At 37.9% G+C, this 19835-nt stretch overlaps 1 protein-coding gene and 2 pseudogenes across 3 annotated transcripts in view; 1 reads left to right on the top strand and 2 right to left on the bottom strand.

Moving 5' to 3' along the window:
* Positions 1-1582: 1582 nt before the first annotated feature.
* On the bottom strand, positions 1583-3169 carry LOC308658698 (elongation factor 1-alpha 1-like; annotated as a pseudogene). The gene has a single exon. The product of its transcript is annotated as an elongation factor 1-alpha 1-like (transcript).
* A 1682-nt stretch (positions 3170-4851) lies between these two features.
* The window catches only part of LOC308658146 (antigen WC1.1-like), a gene marked incomplete at both ends in the record, with an annotated part of 30508 nt that continues 15524 nt past the window's right edge, over positions 4852-19835 (top strand). The window contains 3 exons of the mRNA XM_081310773.1: positions 4852-5176; positions 16354-16662; positions 16753-17070. Coding sequence (XP_081166899.1) covers positions 4852-5176; positions 16354-16662; positions 16753-17070 — 952 coding nt within the window. The remainder of the gene's footprint in view (positions 5177-16353; positions 16663-16752; positions 17071-19835) is intronic.
* On the bottom strand, positions 11770-13128 carry LOC308658724 (dnaJ homolog subfamily A member 1-like; annotated as a pseudogene). Its single transcript has 2 exons — positions 12383-13128; positions 11770-12225 (listed from the first exon to the last, which is right to left on the bottom strand). The product of its transcript is annotated as a dnaJ homolog subfamily A member 1-like (transcript).

A 19835-nucleotide genomic window follows, 5' to 3' on the forward strand; every position in this document is an offset into this window, starting at 1 on the left:
TTAGTATTTTTTTGAGGCTATTGTGAGTGGGATAGTTTATATATATATATATATATATATATATATATATATATATATATATATATATATATTAGCAGATTGATCATTGGAGTCTAGGAACATAATTGATTTATAAGTGTTGATTTTGTATTTTTTTATCTTGAGGAATTAATTTATCCAGAAGTCTTCTGGTGGAGTTTTTTGGGTCTTCTAAATTTAGGATCGTGTCATCAGCAAATGGAGATACTTTGAACTCATCTTTTCCTATTCGTAATCTCTAATTTCCTTCTCTTGCCTATTTCTCTGTTAGAGTTTCAAGGACTGTGTTGAATAGGAGTGGTGACAGTGGTCATCCTTGTCTATAGAGGAAATTATTTCAGTTTTTAGAGGAAATTATTCCAGCTTTTCCTCATTCAGTATAATGTTGGCCTTGGGTTTGCATATATAACCTTTACAATGTAGTGATATATTCCTTATATCACTAGATTTTCCAGTATTTAGAACATGAATGGCTGCTGTACTTTGTCAGATGTTTTTTTCTGGATGTATTGAGATATTCATGTGATTCTTGTTTTTAATAAAATCTATTGATGTGGTGAATTACATTTATTGATTTCTGTACATTGAACCAACATTGCATCCATGGACTGAAACCCACTTGATCATGGTACAATATATTTTAAATATGTTTTGTATGCAGCTTGTCAATATTTTATTAAGAATTTTTGCAACTGTGTTTATTAGGGATGTCGAAGTTTTCTTTTCTTTGATGTGTCTTTGTCTGGTTTTGTTATTGATAACTGGTTTTGTAGAATGGGTTTGGCAGTATTCTTTCCTTTCCTATCTTAAGGATTAATTTGAGGGGAATTATCTTATGGACTAATTTGAGGGGAATAACTAATTTGGTATTAATTATTCTTAAAGGTGTGGTAGAACTTGGCTGAGCTCACCTGGTCCTGGGCTTTTCCTTGTTGTAAGGCTTTTGATAGCTGCTTCAATTTTGTTACTTGATATTTATCTCTTTAAGTTTTTTATATGTTCCTGGTTCAATTTGAGAAGGTCATATATCTCTAGGAATTTGTCAATATTGTGAAGATTTTTTAGCTTATTGGAATATAAATTTGCAAAATAGTTTCTGATGATCTTCTGGATTTCTGAGGTGTCTATGGTGATATATCCTTTTTCGTCTCACATTTTGTTTATTTGAGTTTTTCTTTCTTTTGGTTAGTTTGGCTAAGGGTTTATCAATTTTGTTTATCCTTTTAAAAAACAAACTTTTTGTTTTATTGATCTTTTGTATTTTTAAAATTCTCTGATTTCAATTATTTCCCGTCTTCTACTAATTTTGGTGTTGGTTTGTTCTTTTTCTGGAACCTTGAGATGTAATGTTAGATTATTTATTTGTTATTATTCTATTCTCTCTCTCTCTTTTTTTCTCATTAAACTTTTGTTTTAACGGGTCTCAAAATTCTGTGACAGATTTTTGGCCAAGTTGTTTCCATTAAAATGTACTGATTTTAAAAACTAATAACTTAAAACTGCCACACACAAAAAACAAGATAGTCCACGAAACATTTTCCTTTCCTTCTGAAGGTTTTGCGATGCATTGTTATTATTAACTAGTCTTTTACTATTAAACTTAAATGGCCAATTGAGATAAACAGTTCTGAGACTGTTCTTCCACCACTGATTAAGATTGGGGTGGCAGGTATTAGGGGTAATATTCATTTAGCCTTCTGAGCCTTCTGGGCAGACTTGATGACCTTGCCAGCTCCAGCAGCCTTCTTGTCCACTGCTTTGACACCTACAGCAACTGTCTGCCTCACATCACGAACAGCAAAACGACCCAGAGGAGGATAGTCAGAGAAACTCTCAACACACACGGGCTTTCCTGGAACCATATCAACAATGGCAGCATCACCAGATTTCAAGAATTTAGGGCCATTTTTCAGCTTCTTACCAGAATGGCGATCAATCTTTCAGCTCGGCAAACTTGCAAGCAATGTGAGCTGTGTGACCATCCAGTACAGGAGCATAGCCAGCACTGATTTGGCCTGGATGGTTCAGGATAATCACCTGAGCAGTGAAGCCAGCTGCTTCCATTGGTGAGCCATTTTTGCTGTCACAAGCAACTTTGCCACGTCGAACATCTTTGACAGACACATTCTTGACATTGAAGCCCCCATTGTCTCCAGGAAGAGCTTCACTCAGAGCTTTATGGTGCATTTCAACAGATTTTACTTCAGTTGTGACATTGACTGGAGCAAAGGTGACCACCATGCCAGGCTTGAGAACACCAGTCTCCACTCGGCCCACAGGGACAGTACCAATACCACCAATTTTGTAGACATCCTAGAGGGGCAGACGCAAAGACTTGTCATTTGGATGAGTTGGTGGCAGGATGCAATCTAAAGATTCAAGCAGTGTGGTTCCACTGGCACTGCCGTCTTTAAGGGTGACTTTCCATCCCTTGAACCAAGGCATATTAGCACTTGGCTCCAACATGTTGTCACCATTCCAACCAGAAATGGGCACAAATGCTACTGTGTCAGGGTTGTAGCCAATTTTCTTAATGTAGTTGCTGACTTCCTTAATGATTTCCTCATATCTATTCTGACTGTAGGGTGGCTCTTTGGAATCCATTTTGTTAACACCAACTATTAGTTGTTTCACACCCAGTGTGTAGGCCAGAAGGGCATGCTCACTGGTCTGCCCTGCCCAGTCTTGAAGATACCAGCTTCAAATTCACCAACACCAGCAGCAACAATCAGGACAGCACAGTCAGCCTGAGATGTGCCTGTAATCATGTTTTTGATAAAGTCTCTGTGTCCTGGCATCAATGATAGTCACATAATACTTGCTGGTCTCAAATTTCCACAGGGAGATGTCAATGGTGATACCACGCTCACGTTCAGCTTTCAGTTTATGCAAGACCCAGGCATACTTGAAAGAGCCCTTTCTCATCTCAGCAGCTTCCTTCTCAAAATTTTCAATGGTTCTTTTGTGGATCCCACCACATTTGTAGATCAGATGGCCAGTAGTGGTAGACTTGCCCGAATCTACGTGTCCAATGACAACCATGTTGATGTAAGTCTTTTCCTTTCCCATTTTGGCTTTGATTTAGCGGTGGTTTTCACAACACCTGTGTTCTGGTGGCAAACCCGTTGTGAAAAAGCTCATTCTATTCTCTTAATGTGTGAGCTCCATGCTATGAACTTTACCCTTAGAACTACCTTAATTCTGTCCCAGAGATTTTGATATGTTGTATCCCTAGTCTTATTCACTACTAAGAATTTTTCAAATTTTAAAATTTATCTCTTGATTTCTTTTGCTATCATTCATCATTCAAAAGTGTATAATTTAATCTCCATGTATTAGAATGGTTTCTGTCATTTATCATTAATGTCTAATTTCATTCCATTGTGATCTGATAGAATACAAGATATTATCTTGATTTTTCATCTTAAGGTTCAACTACTGGTGCATTCCACTCAAACTCAGTCACATCATTATTGATAGGATTTAGGCCTTCATGGATTGTTGAACTGAGAACAGCTCCTTACTGGCTGTTGGCTAGAGACCTCATTCAGTTTTTTGCCACATGAATCTCTATAACACAACTCACAACATCACAACTGGCTTCATCAGAGTAAGCAATCAAGAAAGCAAGACAGGTCAACAAGAGAGAAGCCAGTCTTCTTTTTATTTTATTATAATTTTTATTAAAGCTTTGCAATTATACATATAGTTGGGCTTATTCTGACAAAATCATACATGCATGGAATTTGATTTACTCCATTCCAGTCCCTGGTGTACCTCCTCTTTTCTTCCCTTTCTTCCTTCTTCCCCCTATTCACCTTCCTCTACTCTACTGACCTTCCTTTTACTTGTTAATTGGTTTATTTGTGATTGGTAGTTTATCCACATACACAAAGTTGGAATTCACTGTGGTATATTTATACATGCACATAGTGTGATTTTGTTAAATCTATTCCATATTCTCTCCTTTTTCACGTCCCTCCTCCATCCCTTCAATCACAGCCTAATCTCTTATGTGAAGTCTCATCAGTTTTGTCAAATTCTATTGTTAGAGTCAAGTTATATTTTCAACCCACATTCAAGGTGGGGATTACACAAGGGCATAAATACCAGGAGGCTGAAATAATTGGGGCATTTTAGAGGCTGCTAACTACAGTCTGTTTGTTTCTAAGATAAATAAGAGTGCTTCCTAAGGGATTGAAGAGGAGAGAGGAGATTCTTCCACTGGCCTGATGACTGTGTGATCTGTAACTAAGATGGGGAGGCTGGACCCTTCCCAGCTTTAGACACATTTATATCCAGAGTTTTCAGAAGGTCTGTTCCCAGTGGTGTGCCCAGAGCTGGTCCTAACAGCTAATGAGATATAATTGTGAGGTCTTTCCAACTCCATGTTTAGTGATGCCATAAATACTTAATGGCCACATTATGGACATTATGGCTCATGCCTGTAATTTTAGCTACTTGGGTAGCAGAAGGATCACAAGTTTGAAGTCAGCCTTGGCAACTTAGTGAGACCCGGTCTCAAAATGAAAAAAAAAAAAAAAAAAAGGATTGGGGAAGTAATTTAGTGGTAGAATGCCCTTGAGTTCAATTCTGAGTATCTCTTTCACACACACACACACACACACACACACACACAGTGGGGATATTTACACCAAAAAAAAAAAAAAAAAGAAAAAAAAAAGTAAAAGAAATCAACAAATAACATATGTCAGGAATTCTTTTTTCCCCAGAGTTAATTTTAGAATATTATCAGCATACCACATATGGTCTCCTAACCTCATGCACTGTGTCTGTGTCTGTCTTGCAGGTATGGAGCTGAGGTTGAAGAATGGAGGCCACCGCTGTGAGGGGAGAGTAGAGGTGAAGCACCAAGAAAAATGGGGCAGTGTATTTAGTTTCCAGTGGCACTTGAAGGAGGCAGCTGTGGTGTGCAGACAGTTGGGATGTGGAGTTGCTGTTGAGGCTCTTAGAAGGGCCCATTTTGAGTCAAGGGTCTCATTTGGGCCCATTTGGTTTCTAAGTCTTGGCTGTCAAGGGACAGAGCTAACTATCAATGATTGTGCATACTTTCAATTGAAAACTCCTAGTCAATATATCTTATTCCGTGATAAGGAAATTGGAGTCATCTGCTCAGGTAAGGCCTGTATGGTCTGGTGGGGATCTTGAGTAGGAATGCCTGTGTCATTCTTGGGAAGACTACGGAATATAGCACTGTTGCCTTTTGAGTATACTTGAGCCTTCTTCTCAGAGTGATTCCTAGAGCGTTAGGCGCTCAAAGGAAAATAAGTGCTTACTTAGCTCTAGATAATGAAGATTTCAGACCTGAGGGTCACTCCCTCCTTCAAATCTCTGTGATGCATCTTAAGAGGCAGGGAGGTGGGGAATCACAGAGTCTAACTTGGAAGCTAGGTGATCTGTGTTGTGAAGCTGCTCTACAACTATCTACCTTAGGACATGGAGATCTCTGTCAGTCTTTTTTCCTTAGGTATTGAATGAAGCTCTGGGCCTCAGTTTCCCCTAGTGTACTTTGTAAGCATGAGGATCCCTGATTTATGGTCAGTCATGTTTTGGTAAAAGTATTAATGGTTCTGAAATAGAACTTGATAGGAATATTTAGAAGTTTGGACATAAAGTCAGGTCCAAGCCCTAAGAATCCACAAAGGGTTTATTTTATTTTTTAAATATTTATTTATTTATTTAGTTGTACACAATACCTTTATTTTGTTTATTTATTTTTATGTGGTTCTGAGGAATCGAATCCAGGGCCTTGCATGTGCTAGGCAAGTGCTCTACGGCTGAGCCACAACCCCAGCCCCGACACAGGGTTTATTAAAATGCATTTGGGGTAAGTAATTCCTAAACATAATCAGAAGACTATAGGACATTCCTCATCTCCTAGTCCTGCTATAAAACTTGTCTGTCTTCAATTTCCAGAACCATAGGCAAGAGTCTAGTCTAGAGCCAGGAACTAACCCAAAGATATTAGTTCTCTTTGACTCCATGCATCTGGGCCCTGCTAAGTAGGATGGGCCTCTGGGACCCTAGCCAGGGCTTCAGGTAAAGGAGTATCTATGTCTTTTCTGGGTTATCTTATACGACGCAGCCAGTTTAGCTTTGTGGGTATTGTTGGTAGTGGGTTCTCAGATTTAACATTTTAGGGAGTTATAGTGAAGTCAATTTAAAAGGGATAGTGTTTTTTTTTCTTCCTGCTCCTTTGATTTCTTGCTACATTGGCCCATTTGAGTTCCTGTAAGTTTAGGCTAAAGCAAATTATGATGTGGGTTTTAGAATCTCTTAGCAACTATGAGGTTTAATGCAGGTATACCTGCAGCAGCTGCTGAAAAGGTCTCTAAAATGTTATGGTAGTGACAAAATTTACATTCATAGGAGATAGATGATAGATAGGAGCTGTGTGGCAGTGTTAAGAGTAAATCCCATTGTGCATTCCTTTACATGGAGACTTTTGCCAATTCTTAAATGAATCCACATTAAGTATGTCTCTCTTGTTGGACAGTTTGGGCATGGCTGGAGAAAGTAGGTCACAAGGGTTGTGCCCTTGGGAACTATATCCCTTCCTTGTTTTTTCCTTTTTGCTTCTTGGCTGCCGTGAGCTGTAAAGCTTTCCTCTGCAATGCCCTTCTTCCATGATGTTCTGCTTCACCTGTGCCCATAATAATGAAGCCAGTTGACTATGGATTCAAATTTCTGTAGCTATGAACTAAAATTAATTTTTCCTCCTTTAAGCTGTTTACATCAGGTATTTTGGTCACTGTGATGAGAAGCTGACTAATACAGAAAACTGGTACCCAAGAAATAGGGTCATTGCTGTGACTGTACATGAACATGTGTTTCAGAAGCCTTTGGAACTGGTTTGTGGGAGGAATTTGGAAAATTTTGGATCTGCAGGCTAGAGAGCCTTAGAATGTTGTATGTGGGTGCTTATTGGATGATTCTGGTGTGAGCTCAGAAGACCAGAATGCTAATAGGAATACAGATAATAAAGATTGTGCTTATAAGGTTTGAGATGGAAATGAAAATTCTAGTGGGAATAGGACTAGGCTATTTGTGTTGCATTCTGGCAAAAAACTTGTCTACATTTTACCCATGTTCAGAGACTATGTGAAACTGAATTTAAAGGTAATGGATTAATTAATCTGGTGGGGAAAATTTCAGGGCAGCAAAGCATTAGGACAGTGGTATGGATATTGCTGGAAAATTTTAGCCATATTTAAAAGGAGAATCGGTAGCGAAAAGCAGATTGGAAAGATTTGGAAAATTTGCCGTTTGGTCAGAAAAGTGGGTGTAAAATTTGGGCCAAGGAAGTTGTGGTTGCTGAGGAGATTAGAGCCATTAAAGTGAAAGGATTACTTTGCACCAAGACAATAAGAAAGAAGCCTGAGGTTATCTAGAAATCGAGACCAGACCCATGGAATGCTCAAGAGCCTAGAAATGAAAGTTCATTTGAAAGACTTTACTTTGAGAAGAGAACACTGGGTCACCCTGCTTGCACAGGGCTGCCTTGGAAGATGTTTCTGTAAGAATGTTTCATCCATGTTCAGCCACTCAGGCACTCAGAGACCACTGAAGCCATGCCCAGGGGGACCTGGACAGTGCTTGGACTGGCAGTGGATCATCATCCATATGGTGCTGGTTTTTCAGGCATGAAGAATGCAAGAGTTATGGGGTCATGGAAGATTCCACCAAGATTCCAAACACTGTGAGGCCACACAGTGTATCTCAGGGTCAGAATCCCTGCAGGCAGCCCCAAAGAGGGTGATGCATGAAGCTATGAAAGTGAAGCTGTAATGGAGAACCTAGGATGTTAGAAATGCCAGGAATGAGGAATGTCTGCTGAAGAAAGCTGTAGAGAGCAAGCAGAGCCAGCCCAAGGGAGAGGCCTGTGGACTGCAACCAACAGGGCCAAAGGCAGCAGAGTTGGTCAAGCCCCGTGGGACTCACATCTTGCCACCAGCTGCTCCAGATTTTATTGTTTGCCTTGTTTTGGTCGCATCCCTTCTATGACCCCATTTCTTTCTTTGGAATGGGAATGTTTACTCTGTGCCATTGTAAGTTGAAGGTATTGCCCTTTGATTTTTTTTCTTTTGATTTGTTCTTTTTAGGTATATATGACAGTAGATTGTATATTGACATATCATATATACATGGGGTATAACTTCCCAATTTTTGTGATTCTACATGATGTGGAGTTACACTGGCCATGTATTCATATATGAACATAGGAAAGTTATGTATGGTTTATTCTACTGCCTTTCTCATTCCCATTCCCACTTTCCCTTCAATTCCCCCTGTCTAATACAGTCAACCTCCACTCCTTCTTTCCTGCCATCTATTGTGAGTTAGTGTCAGCATATCAGAGAGAACATTTGGCCTTTGTTTTTTTGGGATTGGCTTATTTCACTTAGCATGATAGTTTTCAGTTCCATCCATTTACTGGCAGATGACATAATTTCATTCTACTTTATAGCTGAGTAATATTCCAAGTGTATATGTATCATATTTTTTTTATCCATTCATCTGTTGAAGGGCTCCTAGTTTGTTTCCATAGCTTAGCTATTGTGAATTGTGCTGCTGTAAACATTGATGTGGCTGAGTCACTATAGTGTGCTGGTTTTAAGTCCTTTGGGTATAAATTATCCTAAGGATATCCAACTATCCTAAGGAGTGGGATAGTTGGGTCAAATGGTGGTTCCATTCCAAGTTTTCTGAGGAATCTCCATACTGCTTTCATAATTGTTGCACCAATTTGCAGTCCCACCAGCAATAATGTATGAGTGAACCTTTTCACCAACATCCTCACCAACATTCATTGTTACTTGTATTCTTGATAACTGCCATTTTGACTGGAGTTAGATGAAATCTCTGTGTAGTTTTAACTTGCATTTCTCTAATTGCTAGTGATGTTGAACATTTTTTATGTATTTATTGACTGATCATATTTATTTTTCTGTGAAGTGTCTGTTCAGTTCCTTTGCCCATTTATTAATTGAGTTATTTATTTATTTACTTTTTGTGTTAAGGTTTTTGAGTTCTTTATGTATCCTGGAGATTAATGTTCTGTCTGAGGTGCAGATTGGTTTGATTTTTACTGGGACATCATAAATAAGAGCGTGTCTTGAGTCATAGAGGAGATTTTGGATTTGGATTTTTGAGAAATGCTAGAACTATTAAAACTATGGGGACTCTTGGAAATGGACTGAATTTTGCATTGTGAGATGAACATGAGTTTTTTGGGGCCAAGGGTAGAATATTTTGTTTGGATCTGGAATGTCCCCAAAATTTCATGTGTTGAAAAATTGACCCACAATGTGACAGTTCCAGAGGTATGGCTTTTGGGAAGTGATTAGCTCGTAAGGGTTTGAACCTCATCAGAGGATTAATCCACTGGTGGATTAATAATTTGAATGGACAACTAGGAGGAAACTGTAGGTGGTGCATTGTGGAGGAAGTAGGTCACTGGGATTGTGCCCTTGATTATCATACCTTGTTCCTGGCCTCTCTCCCTTTCTGCTTCTTAGCTACCATGAGCTGCAGAAGTTTTCCTCTGGAACGTGAGAGAAATTGTCCCCTGAAGCTGTGAACAAGGGAGGGGATGAGCAATTACAGAGAAGCATGAGACACTGTCTTGGGAATTTTGGGGAGAAATGCAGATGGTGACGTGTCTGTGGAAGCTATTGCATCAGGAGTAATTGTCATGTCAGTGGAAGCTACTGCATCTCATTACCTCCACAACTGACCTCTGCAACTTTCTGAGAATATTGGCATTGACTTTATCTTTGTCTTCCAGATCTCACCCAAATTCCTTCTAGTGGCAAAATCTAACCTGGAAAAGAATTCTGGGATACTGAGACAGATAATTCTGTAGAGAGGTGGTATTGATGCCAAGGAGACAGAAACTAGTACAGTAGAGGGAGTTATAAGTTCATATGACAATTATGAGCAGAACTGGTTTTAGAGACTTTAGACAATCAGTGGCCATCATTTCTCTTTCTTGCTCTTTGCTGGATAGGATTAAGTTTCTATGATTGGCATCCCATCAGAAACACAGGGGGCTGGGGCTGCAGTTCAGTGGCAGAGTGCTTGTCTAGCATGTGTGAGGCACTGGGTTTGATCCTCAGCATCCCCTAAAAATAATGACATGTTGTCTATATGTCCAACTACAACTACAAAAAAAAAAAAAAAAAAAAAAGAAGCACAGTTAGTAAGGAGATTATTAGAAGATGAGGTAGAGTGATTTTGATGAGTCAAAAACCCAAACAGCAAAAATTCTTCCCAATCTCCCTTAACCTCCCAGAACTTATTTCAGAATTTCTATTATGTTTGCTTTTATCAAAGACTGTTTTTTTCAACTTAACAATGTATCAAAATTATTTTGGCATAAAATAGATTTTAAATTAGATTAAAAATGGTTGCTTGAAAACCAATTTCTTGTACATATAACTGTCTAAAGGAACTTTAATATGATGTAAAATATGATGCTCTAATAAAAATGATTGTATTATATTCAAATCTAGAGAAGTAATATTTATTTGGCAACTCCTTTACTGAAGATTGAAACAAACTTCATGTTTCTCATAGCATAGAAGTTAGCAGTACAAATTCTGGAAGACAAGCTGCTTGGTTTCTTTCTAGATATGTAACCTGGGGAAAAATTATTTGTTATCTGGCATATGATAGGAAAATAATGTTCTTTTATTTTGGCATATAGAATTTTATATTTAGAGAGGAAAAATGTTTTAAAGGATGTATATTATTCAAATAATTAAAAGAAATTTTGCATAGATTATATCTCCCCCACTTTTTTTTTGTAGTATTTGGGATGAACCTAGGGGTGCTCTACAACTGAGATATACTACTAGCCCCTTTAAAACTTTTTTGAGACAGGGTCTTTCTAAGTTGTGAGGCTGGCCTTGAACTTGAATGTATAATTTAGCTTGTGGTATCAGTGAAAGAAATGATACCTTTCTAAAAAAGGGGTTTATCATAATATACTGCTTCTTAGGAGTTGGCACTTGTAAACTTCCCTTCTGTTGTGTTATCTCTTAAAAAACTATTTCTTCTTTAAAGAGGATGATCTTAAAAGATCATTACAGGAATGGAAACCTGACTAACACACATCATTGGAAATACAATTTATGGTCAGGTTCAGTGGCACTTGCCTGTAATCCCTGCAACTCAGGAGGCTGAGGAAGGAGTATCTCAAGTTCAAGGACAGCCTCAACAACTAATTAAGATCCTGTCTCAAAATAAAAAGAATTTAAAGGGGCTGGCAGTATATCTCAGTTGTAGAGCCCCTCTGGATTCATCCCTAGTATTGAAAAAGAAAAAAAAAAGGAGGGGGGTATAATCTATGGAAAATTTTTAAATTAATTGAATAATACACATCTCTTGAAAGATGTTTGTCTAAGTTTGTCCATGTGCACATTTGAAATAAATTACAAGGTATGGCCTAACAGATGCTAGGGTAACTTTAAAAAAAATAGTTTTTATAAATATTTAACAACTTCTTGCACAACAAAGTCATTATACATATAAGGTAAACTCAGAGCTTTTATACTTGCATTTATTTTTCCTTTAATTTTTAAAACACTACTATAATTGAATATTAAAACAAAACAATAAGAAGTGTAAGCATATTTTGATTGTAGTCCTTCACTCATTAACTACTGCATATAAAATGCCTGCAGTGGGTGTTATTTACTGGCCCTATTAAGAGGTCTTACACTGAACACCACCTCTGCCATGTTGTTCATCATAATCATATGCTTTTTCATTATATTGGCACCATCTTTCCTGATTGGGATCAAAGTCTACCAGTCTTACCAGATCCATTTCATCAGTTTCTTCTACTTCCTTCCTCTCAAGTAGGAGTTTTTCTAGCAGAGTTTGTCAGGAAAGAGAAAGCCATTTTCAGAAAAGTTTACCTTAAACTTGATGATTAAGCAACCCTTTTCATACGGTCTGTGATAAATTGGCATACCTTTATTTAGCACACACTTTATATCTCCATACTTAACAATCTGCTCTGGATGAGAGGTGATGACTATGGTTCGATTATGAATAGTGGATATTGGCTTCTGGAAGCCACCTGGTGCTTCAACCAGCTGTAGTCCATACACATGAAAAGGTCTTCTCCTTGTCCAGTAAAAAATAGCAGGATAGGGGCTGGGATTGTAGCTCAGTGGTAAAGTGTTTGCTTACCATGTGTGAGGCACTGGGTTCTATCCTCAGTGCCATATAAATTAAATAAATAAAATAAAGGTATAGTGCCCAAGTACAACTAAAAAATTTTTTAAAAAATCTATTAAAAAATCCCCCAAACCAGAATGGTCTTTCAGATCTTACACAATGATAATATCTCCTGTTTCCAGTCTTGGCTCTTGGTCTCCTTCACTATGGAATGTTATCTTCTATCCATCTTTCATACTTTTGTCAATATGAACCTTCTAGAATCTTCTCTCCAACTATCTTCTGTTGTGGCTTTGACCTCTATCTTTAGGACTGATCTGTTCCCCGTGGCCCTGGGGCTCATGCACACAGAGTGGATTTGCTGAACCATTCCAGGTCCTAAGTGATGAATTCTTATTTGCATTCCAGTACCTCGGCAGTTGGGACAGCACTCTACTGCTCCTTTCTTGTCACCTTGGCCTTCACACTTGTCACAAATCACATTCTTTTGCAGAGCCAGTTCTTTCGTTGCACCATTATTAAATCTTCTAATGTTACTGAGAACTGATACACAACAAAATTACCTCTCCTTTCTCTCTGCATCCTTCCTCCTCCTCCTCCAAAAGCCATATCAAAGATGTCCATGGGGAAGCCAAAAGCCACCATCTGCTCCACCCTCCTTAATTGCCTGTTCTCCTCCTTTGTCATGTAATTCCCTTTTCTTGGCATCAGAGAGAACTTCATAAGCTTGAAAAATCCTTTAAAAATTTTCTCCTTCATTTGGATTCTTATCAGGATGGTACTTCAAGGCCAGTTTCCTATAAGCCTTTTTTCAATTCTTCCTAGGTGCCATTGGGTTTGACCCCCCAAAACATCATAGTATGTGTTTTCATTCACCATTTTCTACAGCTGGGGAGCAGGCTGGGACTGGTGCTGGGGAGTGGGATTTTGTGCAGCAGGGGCAGCTGCCTCTTCTCTGCTCTCACCAAATGATTTGAAAATTTCCAGAAATGTTTTCTCTGGCTCATAATTTTGGAGGTTTTAGTTCACGTTAGGTTAGGCTATTGATTTTGGTTTGTGGCAAGGCAGTATAACATGGTGGGAATACGTGTCAGAGGAAGCTGCTTACATTGTGGTAGCCAGGAAGTGCAGAGGCCAGGGGGCCAGTATCCCTTCTAGGGCATGCCCTGGACAACCTAACTTCCTTCCATTAAGCCCTGTCTCTTAAAGGTTCCACTACTGCCCAATAGTATCACTAGCTGGGCCATTGGGGACACTTATCCAAACCAAAGCATGGTGAATTCATACTTAAGATTGTCAGTTCTGGGCTGGGGTTGTGGCTCAGTGGTAGAGCATTTGCCTCTCATATATGGGGCACTGGGTTGATCCTCAGCACCACATAAAGAAATAAAGGTTTTGTGTCTACCTACAACTAAAAATTAAAAAAACATATTGTCAGTTCTCATAATACATCAAACATATTTATCCTTTTATAGTTATATATTTCAGTTATCAGCTGGTAATTTTCCAGTAATTTTATTTCTTTTCTCATATAAATATGCCTAATTTTAATATAATCAAATATATCCATCTATTACTTTGTGATTTCAATTTTGTCAGAACATTTGGAAACCCATACCCTGCTTTAATAGTTATAAAATATTCATCCATATTTTCTTTAAAAACTGATGACTAATTTTCACTTTTAAACTTTGATTCATTTAGAATTAATTTTGGTTTGGTCAGCTTTGGTGAAGGTGGAATCTAACTTAGATTTTTCTAAATAGACTATTAGTTGCTAATAGTCATTTCTTTTAGAAACTTTGCTGTCATACTTGCCTCAAAGTTTGCATGCCTATACAGTCACAGTCCTTTACCAGAAAGCACTCTAGCATATGCACAGATAATCATGAGTATGCTCAGAAACCAGGAGATTGTGCTGTGTGAAAAATTTTACTATTTTTCATTGTTACCTTTCATTCTTTTCAAAATATGTTTCTTGGGTGACCAAATATATATATATATATATATATATATATATATATAATATATATATATATATATATATATATATACACACACACACATATATGCATATATATACACATACATATATACACATATATAGACATATGTATATATACGTATCCTTTAATATATATGTGTATGTGTATATATATATATATATATATATATATATATATATATGCACATATATCCTTTAATTTCAAAACTTCCAGCAATCATACTTTTACCTGTCACACATCCCACCCACACTTCACTTTTTTCTTATTATTTTCAAGGTGCTGGAGATTGAAACTTGGGCCTTGCGTATGCTAGACAAGCACTATACCAATAGTTGCCACAGCTCACAACTTCTACCACTGTTGCTTCTCACTTTTTAATCTTCTTTCCCAAGCATCTGTATCTATTCTTTTTTTGTAGTGCTGAGGATTGAACTCAGGGCCTTGTTCATGTGAGGCAAGCACTCTACCAACTGAGCTATATCCCCAGCCCACATCTGTATCTTTTTTTTATACTTTTATTTTTAAATTTATTTTTATGTGGTGCTGAGGATCAAACCCAGGGTCTCACATGTGTGAGGTAAGCACTGTACTGCTGAGCCACAACCCCAGACCGACTGTATCTTTTAAGATTGTTTTTATCTTGTTTAAAGTAGGAGAAACGGGAAAGGATGGAGGGGGTAGTTATTAGAAAAAAGGAGCAGAGGGTGATGGAATGTGTTAAAAATGTATTTGACAAGTATTTATGACAAATAAATATTTATGTCCATAAATATTTCATCCATACTGAGACTTTTAAAAGAAATTTTATTGATACATTATCATTATACATAATAGTGGTATTTTTATGCCATATTAATACATGCACATAATTTGATCAATCTCATTCCTCAGTACCTTTCCTTTTCCGTCCCTCCTCCCTCCTCTCTCCTCAATCAGCTTCTTCTACTCTACTGGTCTCCCTTCTATTATAATTGTTATTATTTCAATTAATGCAGTATAATTATATAAACAAGCAGGATTCATTTTTTGTGGTGTATTGAGGCTTTTGCAAAGTGGATTTTACAAATTATGAATTATTTATTTACATTCTGCTTTATTTCTCTCTCTCTCTCTCTCTCTCTCTCTCTCTCTCTCTCTCTATCTCTCTCTCTCTCTTGCAGTGCACAGGTTTAATGTGAAAACTCAAATACTAGAGGGGTACACAGAGAGCATAATGATTGGATTAAAGCCAATCACTATCATTCCTTAGCAATTGCTAAGATTCCTGTATCTCAGAAGAAAAACTCCTAGGGTTAAACTATCATCAAACTCAGTTATCTAGTATATTCCCAGTGAGAACTCATTCTCTCCAGGTTCATGGATAAATCCCAGGGTTTCAACAGAGATAGATAGGACCTCTAGCACCCTTTCTCCTCAAACACTTCGGGCTTTCTCAATATCCAGACTCATCTGTGTGCAACTTTCCCCCCCACTTACTTCACCTAAGAAGTTCATGGAATTTTTTGCCATGAAAAATTATCTAAGAATGGAATGTAAAACCATAAAAATGGACTAGCTATAATATTTATATTTCTTACCTTGAGTCATCAGTCTGTCTATAGTTGGATATGCATTCATAGATCCAAGTCTCATGAGTTTTCCCTTGTCCTCAGTCACTTAAAGACTGGCTTCTGGGAAAGAAAGCTGATCTAAAGTTGAGCTCCAGAAGCCTCAGGATGGCTTTCAAACCTTGTCTTACTGATAGGTCTCTTCCCTCTTGTATACTGATTTCTTTTTACCTCTGAATTTTTTTCCATATCTTTGCATACAAGTTTGAAAGCCCATCAATTGTGCAGTTTCCTTGGATCCTGCAGGTTTAGGTCCCTAGAAAAGGAATCCTCTTTTCTGACCAACCCCTAATTTTATGTTCCTAGGAGTCAGCCATTCCAAATGATTTCTCTTCAGATGCTTGCTTATGGAGGTCCCATTCTGAAACCAACTTTTGAATCCATTCCTGAGATACTGTCCTTGGGAAAAGAAAAATTTCATACCATTGCCTTTTACATGTTGCTTCCAAATTCCAAGGCAGACATTCACTTGTTTGTTTTCTCTCCCTTAGGATTTGTGCGTCTGGTTGGAGGACATGGACCTTGCTCTGGGCGAGTGGAAGTGAATTCTGGAGGAGGATGGACTCCAGTATCTGATGGGAATTTCACATTAGCCACAGCCCAGGTCATCTGTGCTGAGCTGGGATGTGGCAAGGCTGCATCTGTCCTGGGGAACCTGCCCCTCAGAGAGGACAGTGAACAGATCTGGGCTGAAGAGTTCCACTGTGCGGGGCAGGAGCCTGAGCTCTGGTTCTGCCCTAGAGTACCCTGTCCTGGAGGCAACTGCCCTCACAGAGAGGCTGTGCATATTGTCTGCTCAGGTGAGATAGCAGGACTTTAACTTCTCTTCACATTCTGTGCAGGTAAAAAAAAATGTCTGAGTTTGCTGAAATCCTGTCTTCTCCTGTCAGAATACACAGAAGTCAGGCTCATGAAAAATGGCAGCTCTCAGTGTGAGGGTCAAGTGGAGATGAAGACCTCTGGAGGCTGGAGAACACTCTGTGCCTCCCACTGGGATATGGCCAATGCCAATGTAGTTTGCCGTCAGCTGGGCTGTGGAGTTGCCATCTCCACCCCAAAGGGAGAGTACTTTGTGGAAGGAGGAGATGAGATCTGGAGAGACCGATTCCACTGCTCAGGGTCTGAGTCCTTCCTGTGGAATTGCCCTGTGACTGCCCTGGGTGTTCCTGCCTGTGCCCATGGAAACACAGCCTCTGTGGTCTGCTCAGGTAAGAGAAATTAGGGTTGAATGGTACTCAGTTTGCTCATTGAGTGACATGTTTCTAAGAGCAGACAGCATGGAGAACAGACTTCAAAAGTGAGGCATTCTGTGGTGAAATGTGGTTCTTCTACTATTTCAGTTCAAGTCAAGGAGTGTAAAGAGTGATGATATCTTTAAAAAAATTATTACTTAAGTACAATTCGTAGAGAAAAGTATAGAATCAATAATTGTATGACTTGATGAATCAAAATAGAATGTAACTCCAATCTCAATTAACAAAGAACATTAACCAGCTCCAGAAGCTACCTTCACACCCACCAATTACTAAACCCCCCGGTAGGAAACCACTCTCCTGATTTGCATTGCCATAAAATATTTTAAATGTTTTGTAAAATCATGCAATTTTTTTTCATGTATAACTTCTTTGAATCATTATTATGTTTGTGATTCATCTATAGTTGTGTTGATAGAAGTGCTTTTTCATTCACTGTTATTGCTGTGTAGTGTTCCACTGAATGACCACATGGCTGCATGTTGATCCATTCAACTAATGATGGAGATTTAAGTTTTTTTTTTCCAATTCTTAACCATTAAAAATAGTGATGTTACAAATAATCATGACTCAGTGACTCTTGGTGCAAGTATATATATATTTATTGTACATATTTGACACTTGGCCTTTTGTTTTCACTCTGTTAATGGTGTTTGTGGGTGATCCAAATTATTTTAACGTCTCATCAACTCTTTCTTGTAACCATAGCACTTCTTATGGCCTTTAAAAGAAAATTGTCTGTCCCAAGAGTATGAGTAATTTCTTGTACAGTTATTTTTATTTCTCATATAATTATATAATCTTTCTAAAATTGTTTTTTTTTTTTTATATCAGGAGTTGAAACCAGGGGCACTTAACCACTGAGCCATGCCCCAGCCTGTTTTTCTGTATTTTTCAAGTTTAGAGACAGGGTCTCACTGAGTTGCTTAGGTCCTTGTTAAGTTGTTGAGGCTGGCTTTGAATTCATGTTCCTCCTGCCTCAGCCTCCAAACTGCTGGGATTACAGGCTTTTGCTACCATGCCTGGTTAAAGTTGAATTTTTAGCAAGATAGAAATACGATTTCATAGATTCAGGACTCTTTCCTGAAAAGACTAGTTCTGCATTGCATTGCCACCTCTGTCACATACAGAGTACAGACAGGTCTGAGACTTTCCAGATGCCATTCTGTTTTTTTTTCTTTTTTTTTAAATGATTTTATTTTATTTTATTTTATTTTGTGTGTGGAATCCACTTTATTTTTATTTTTCTATTGGTTGTTCACAACATTACAAAGCTCTTGACATATCATATTTCATACATTAGATTGAAGTGGGTTATGAACCCCCAATTTTACCCCAAATGCAGATTGCAGAATCACGTCGGTTACACATCCACAATTTTACATAATGCCCTATTAGTAATTGTTGTATTCTGCTACCTTTCCTATCCCCTACTATCCCCCCTCCCCTTCCCTCACATCTTCTCTCACTACCCCATCTACTGTAATTCATTTATCTCCTTGTTTATTTTCCCATTCCCCTCACAACCTCTTATATGTAATTTTGTAGAGCAATGAGGGTCTCCCTTCATTTCCATGCAATTTCCCTTTTCTCTTCCTTTCCCTCCCATCTCATGTCTCTGTTTAATGTTAATCTTTTCTTCCTGCTCTTCCTCCCTGCTCTGTTCATAGTTGCTCTCATTATATCAAAGAAGACATTTGGTATTTGTTTTTTAGGGATTGGCTAGCTTCACTAAGCATAATCTGCTCTAGTGCCATCCGTTTCCCTGCAACTTCCATGATTTTGTCATTTTTTAGTGCTGCGTAATATTCCATGGTGTATAAATGCCACATTTTTTTTATCCATTCATCTATTGAAGGGCATCTGGGTTGGTTCCACAGTCTAGCTATTGTGAATTGTGCTGCTATGAACATCGATGTGGCAGTATCCCTGTAGCATGTTCTTTTAAGGTCTTCAGGGAATCCAGATGCCATTCTGTATCATTGTTTCAGTGTTTATCTTGCACCAAGACCACACTACCATAATCATTATGACCTTTGATATCAGGAGTTGAAACCAGGGGCACTTAACCACTGAGCCAAATACCCAGCCCTTTTTTCTGTATTTTTCAAATTCAGAGACAGGGTCTTACTGAGTTGCTTAGGTCCTTGTTAAGTTGCTGAGGCTGGCTTTGAATTCATGATTCTACAAATACAAATCTTGACATAGTAAATTTGAATTAAAATAACAGCTCCAACTTTGTTGTTTTTCTTCCCATTCTTGGTCTTTTCCAAATAGAGTACATTTTGAATTAAGTTGTCATTTTCCATCAAAAAAAGCATAATGATAGTTTGAGGTTTGATTTTAATCTAAAGGTAAATTTGAGAGTAATTTACTTTGACAATATGGAGTTTTTCAATTCATCTATGTGTTGTTTGTGTCCATTTATTTACATCCTTAGTTTTTTGGAGATTTTTTACATCATTGATTAGATTTTCTCCCGGGTCTTCTGTCTTTTTTTTTGTTTTTGTAAGTACTCCAGCTTTTCAATTTTGTCTTATAACTGTCTATTGCTATTAATTGAGGTAATTTTTTGCTTTTATTTTGAATATTGAACTTGTGAGTGCTGTTATAATTGAGCCATAATTTCTAATCACATAATTGTAGATTTTGGATTTTCTGTATTTGTAAATTTTCTGCAATCATGTAGTCGGCAAATTATTATAGTTTCATTCTTTTTA

This window comes from Spermophilus citellus, assembly GCF_964194105.1.
Source record: "Spermophilus citellus genome assembly, chromosome: 10".
Lineage (NCBI taxonomy): Eukaryota > Metazoa > Chordata > Mammalia > Rodentia > Sciuridae > Spermophilus > Spermophilus citellus.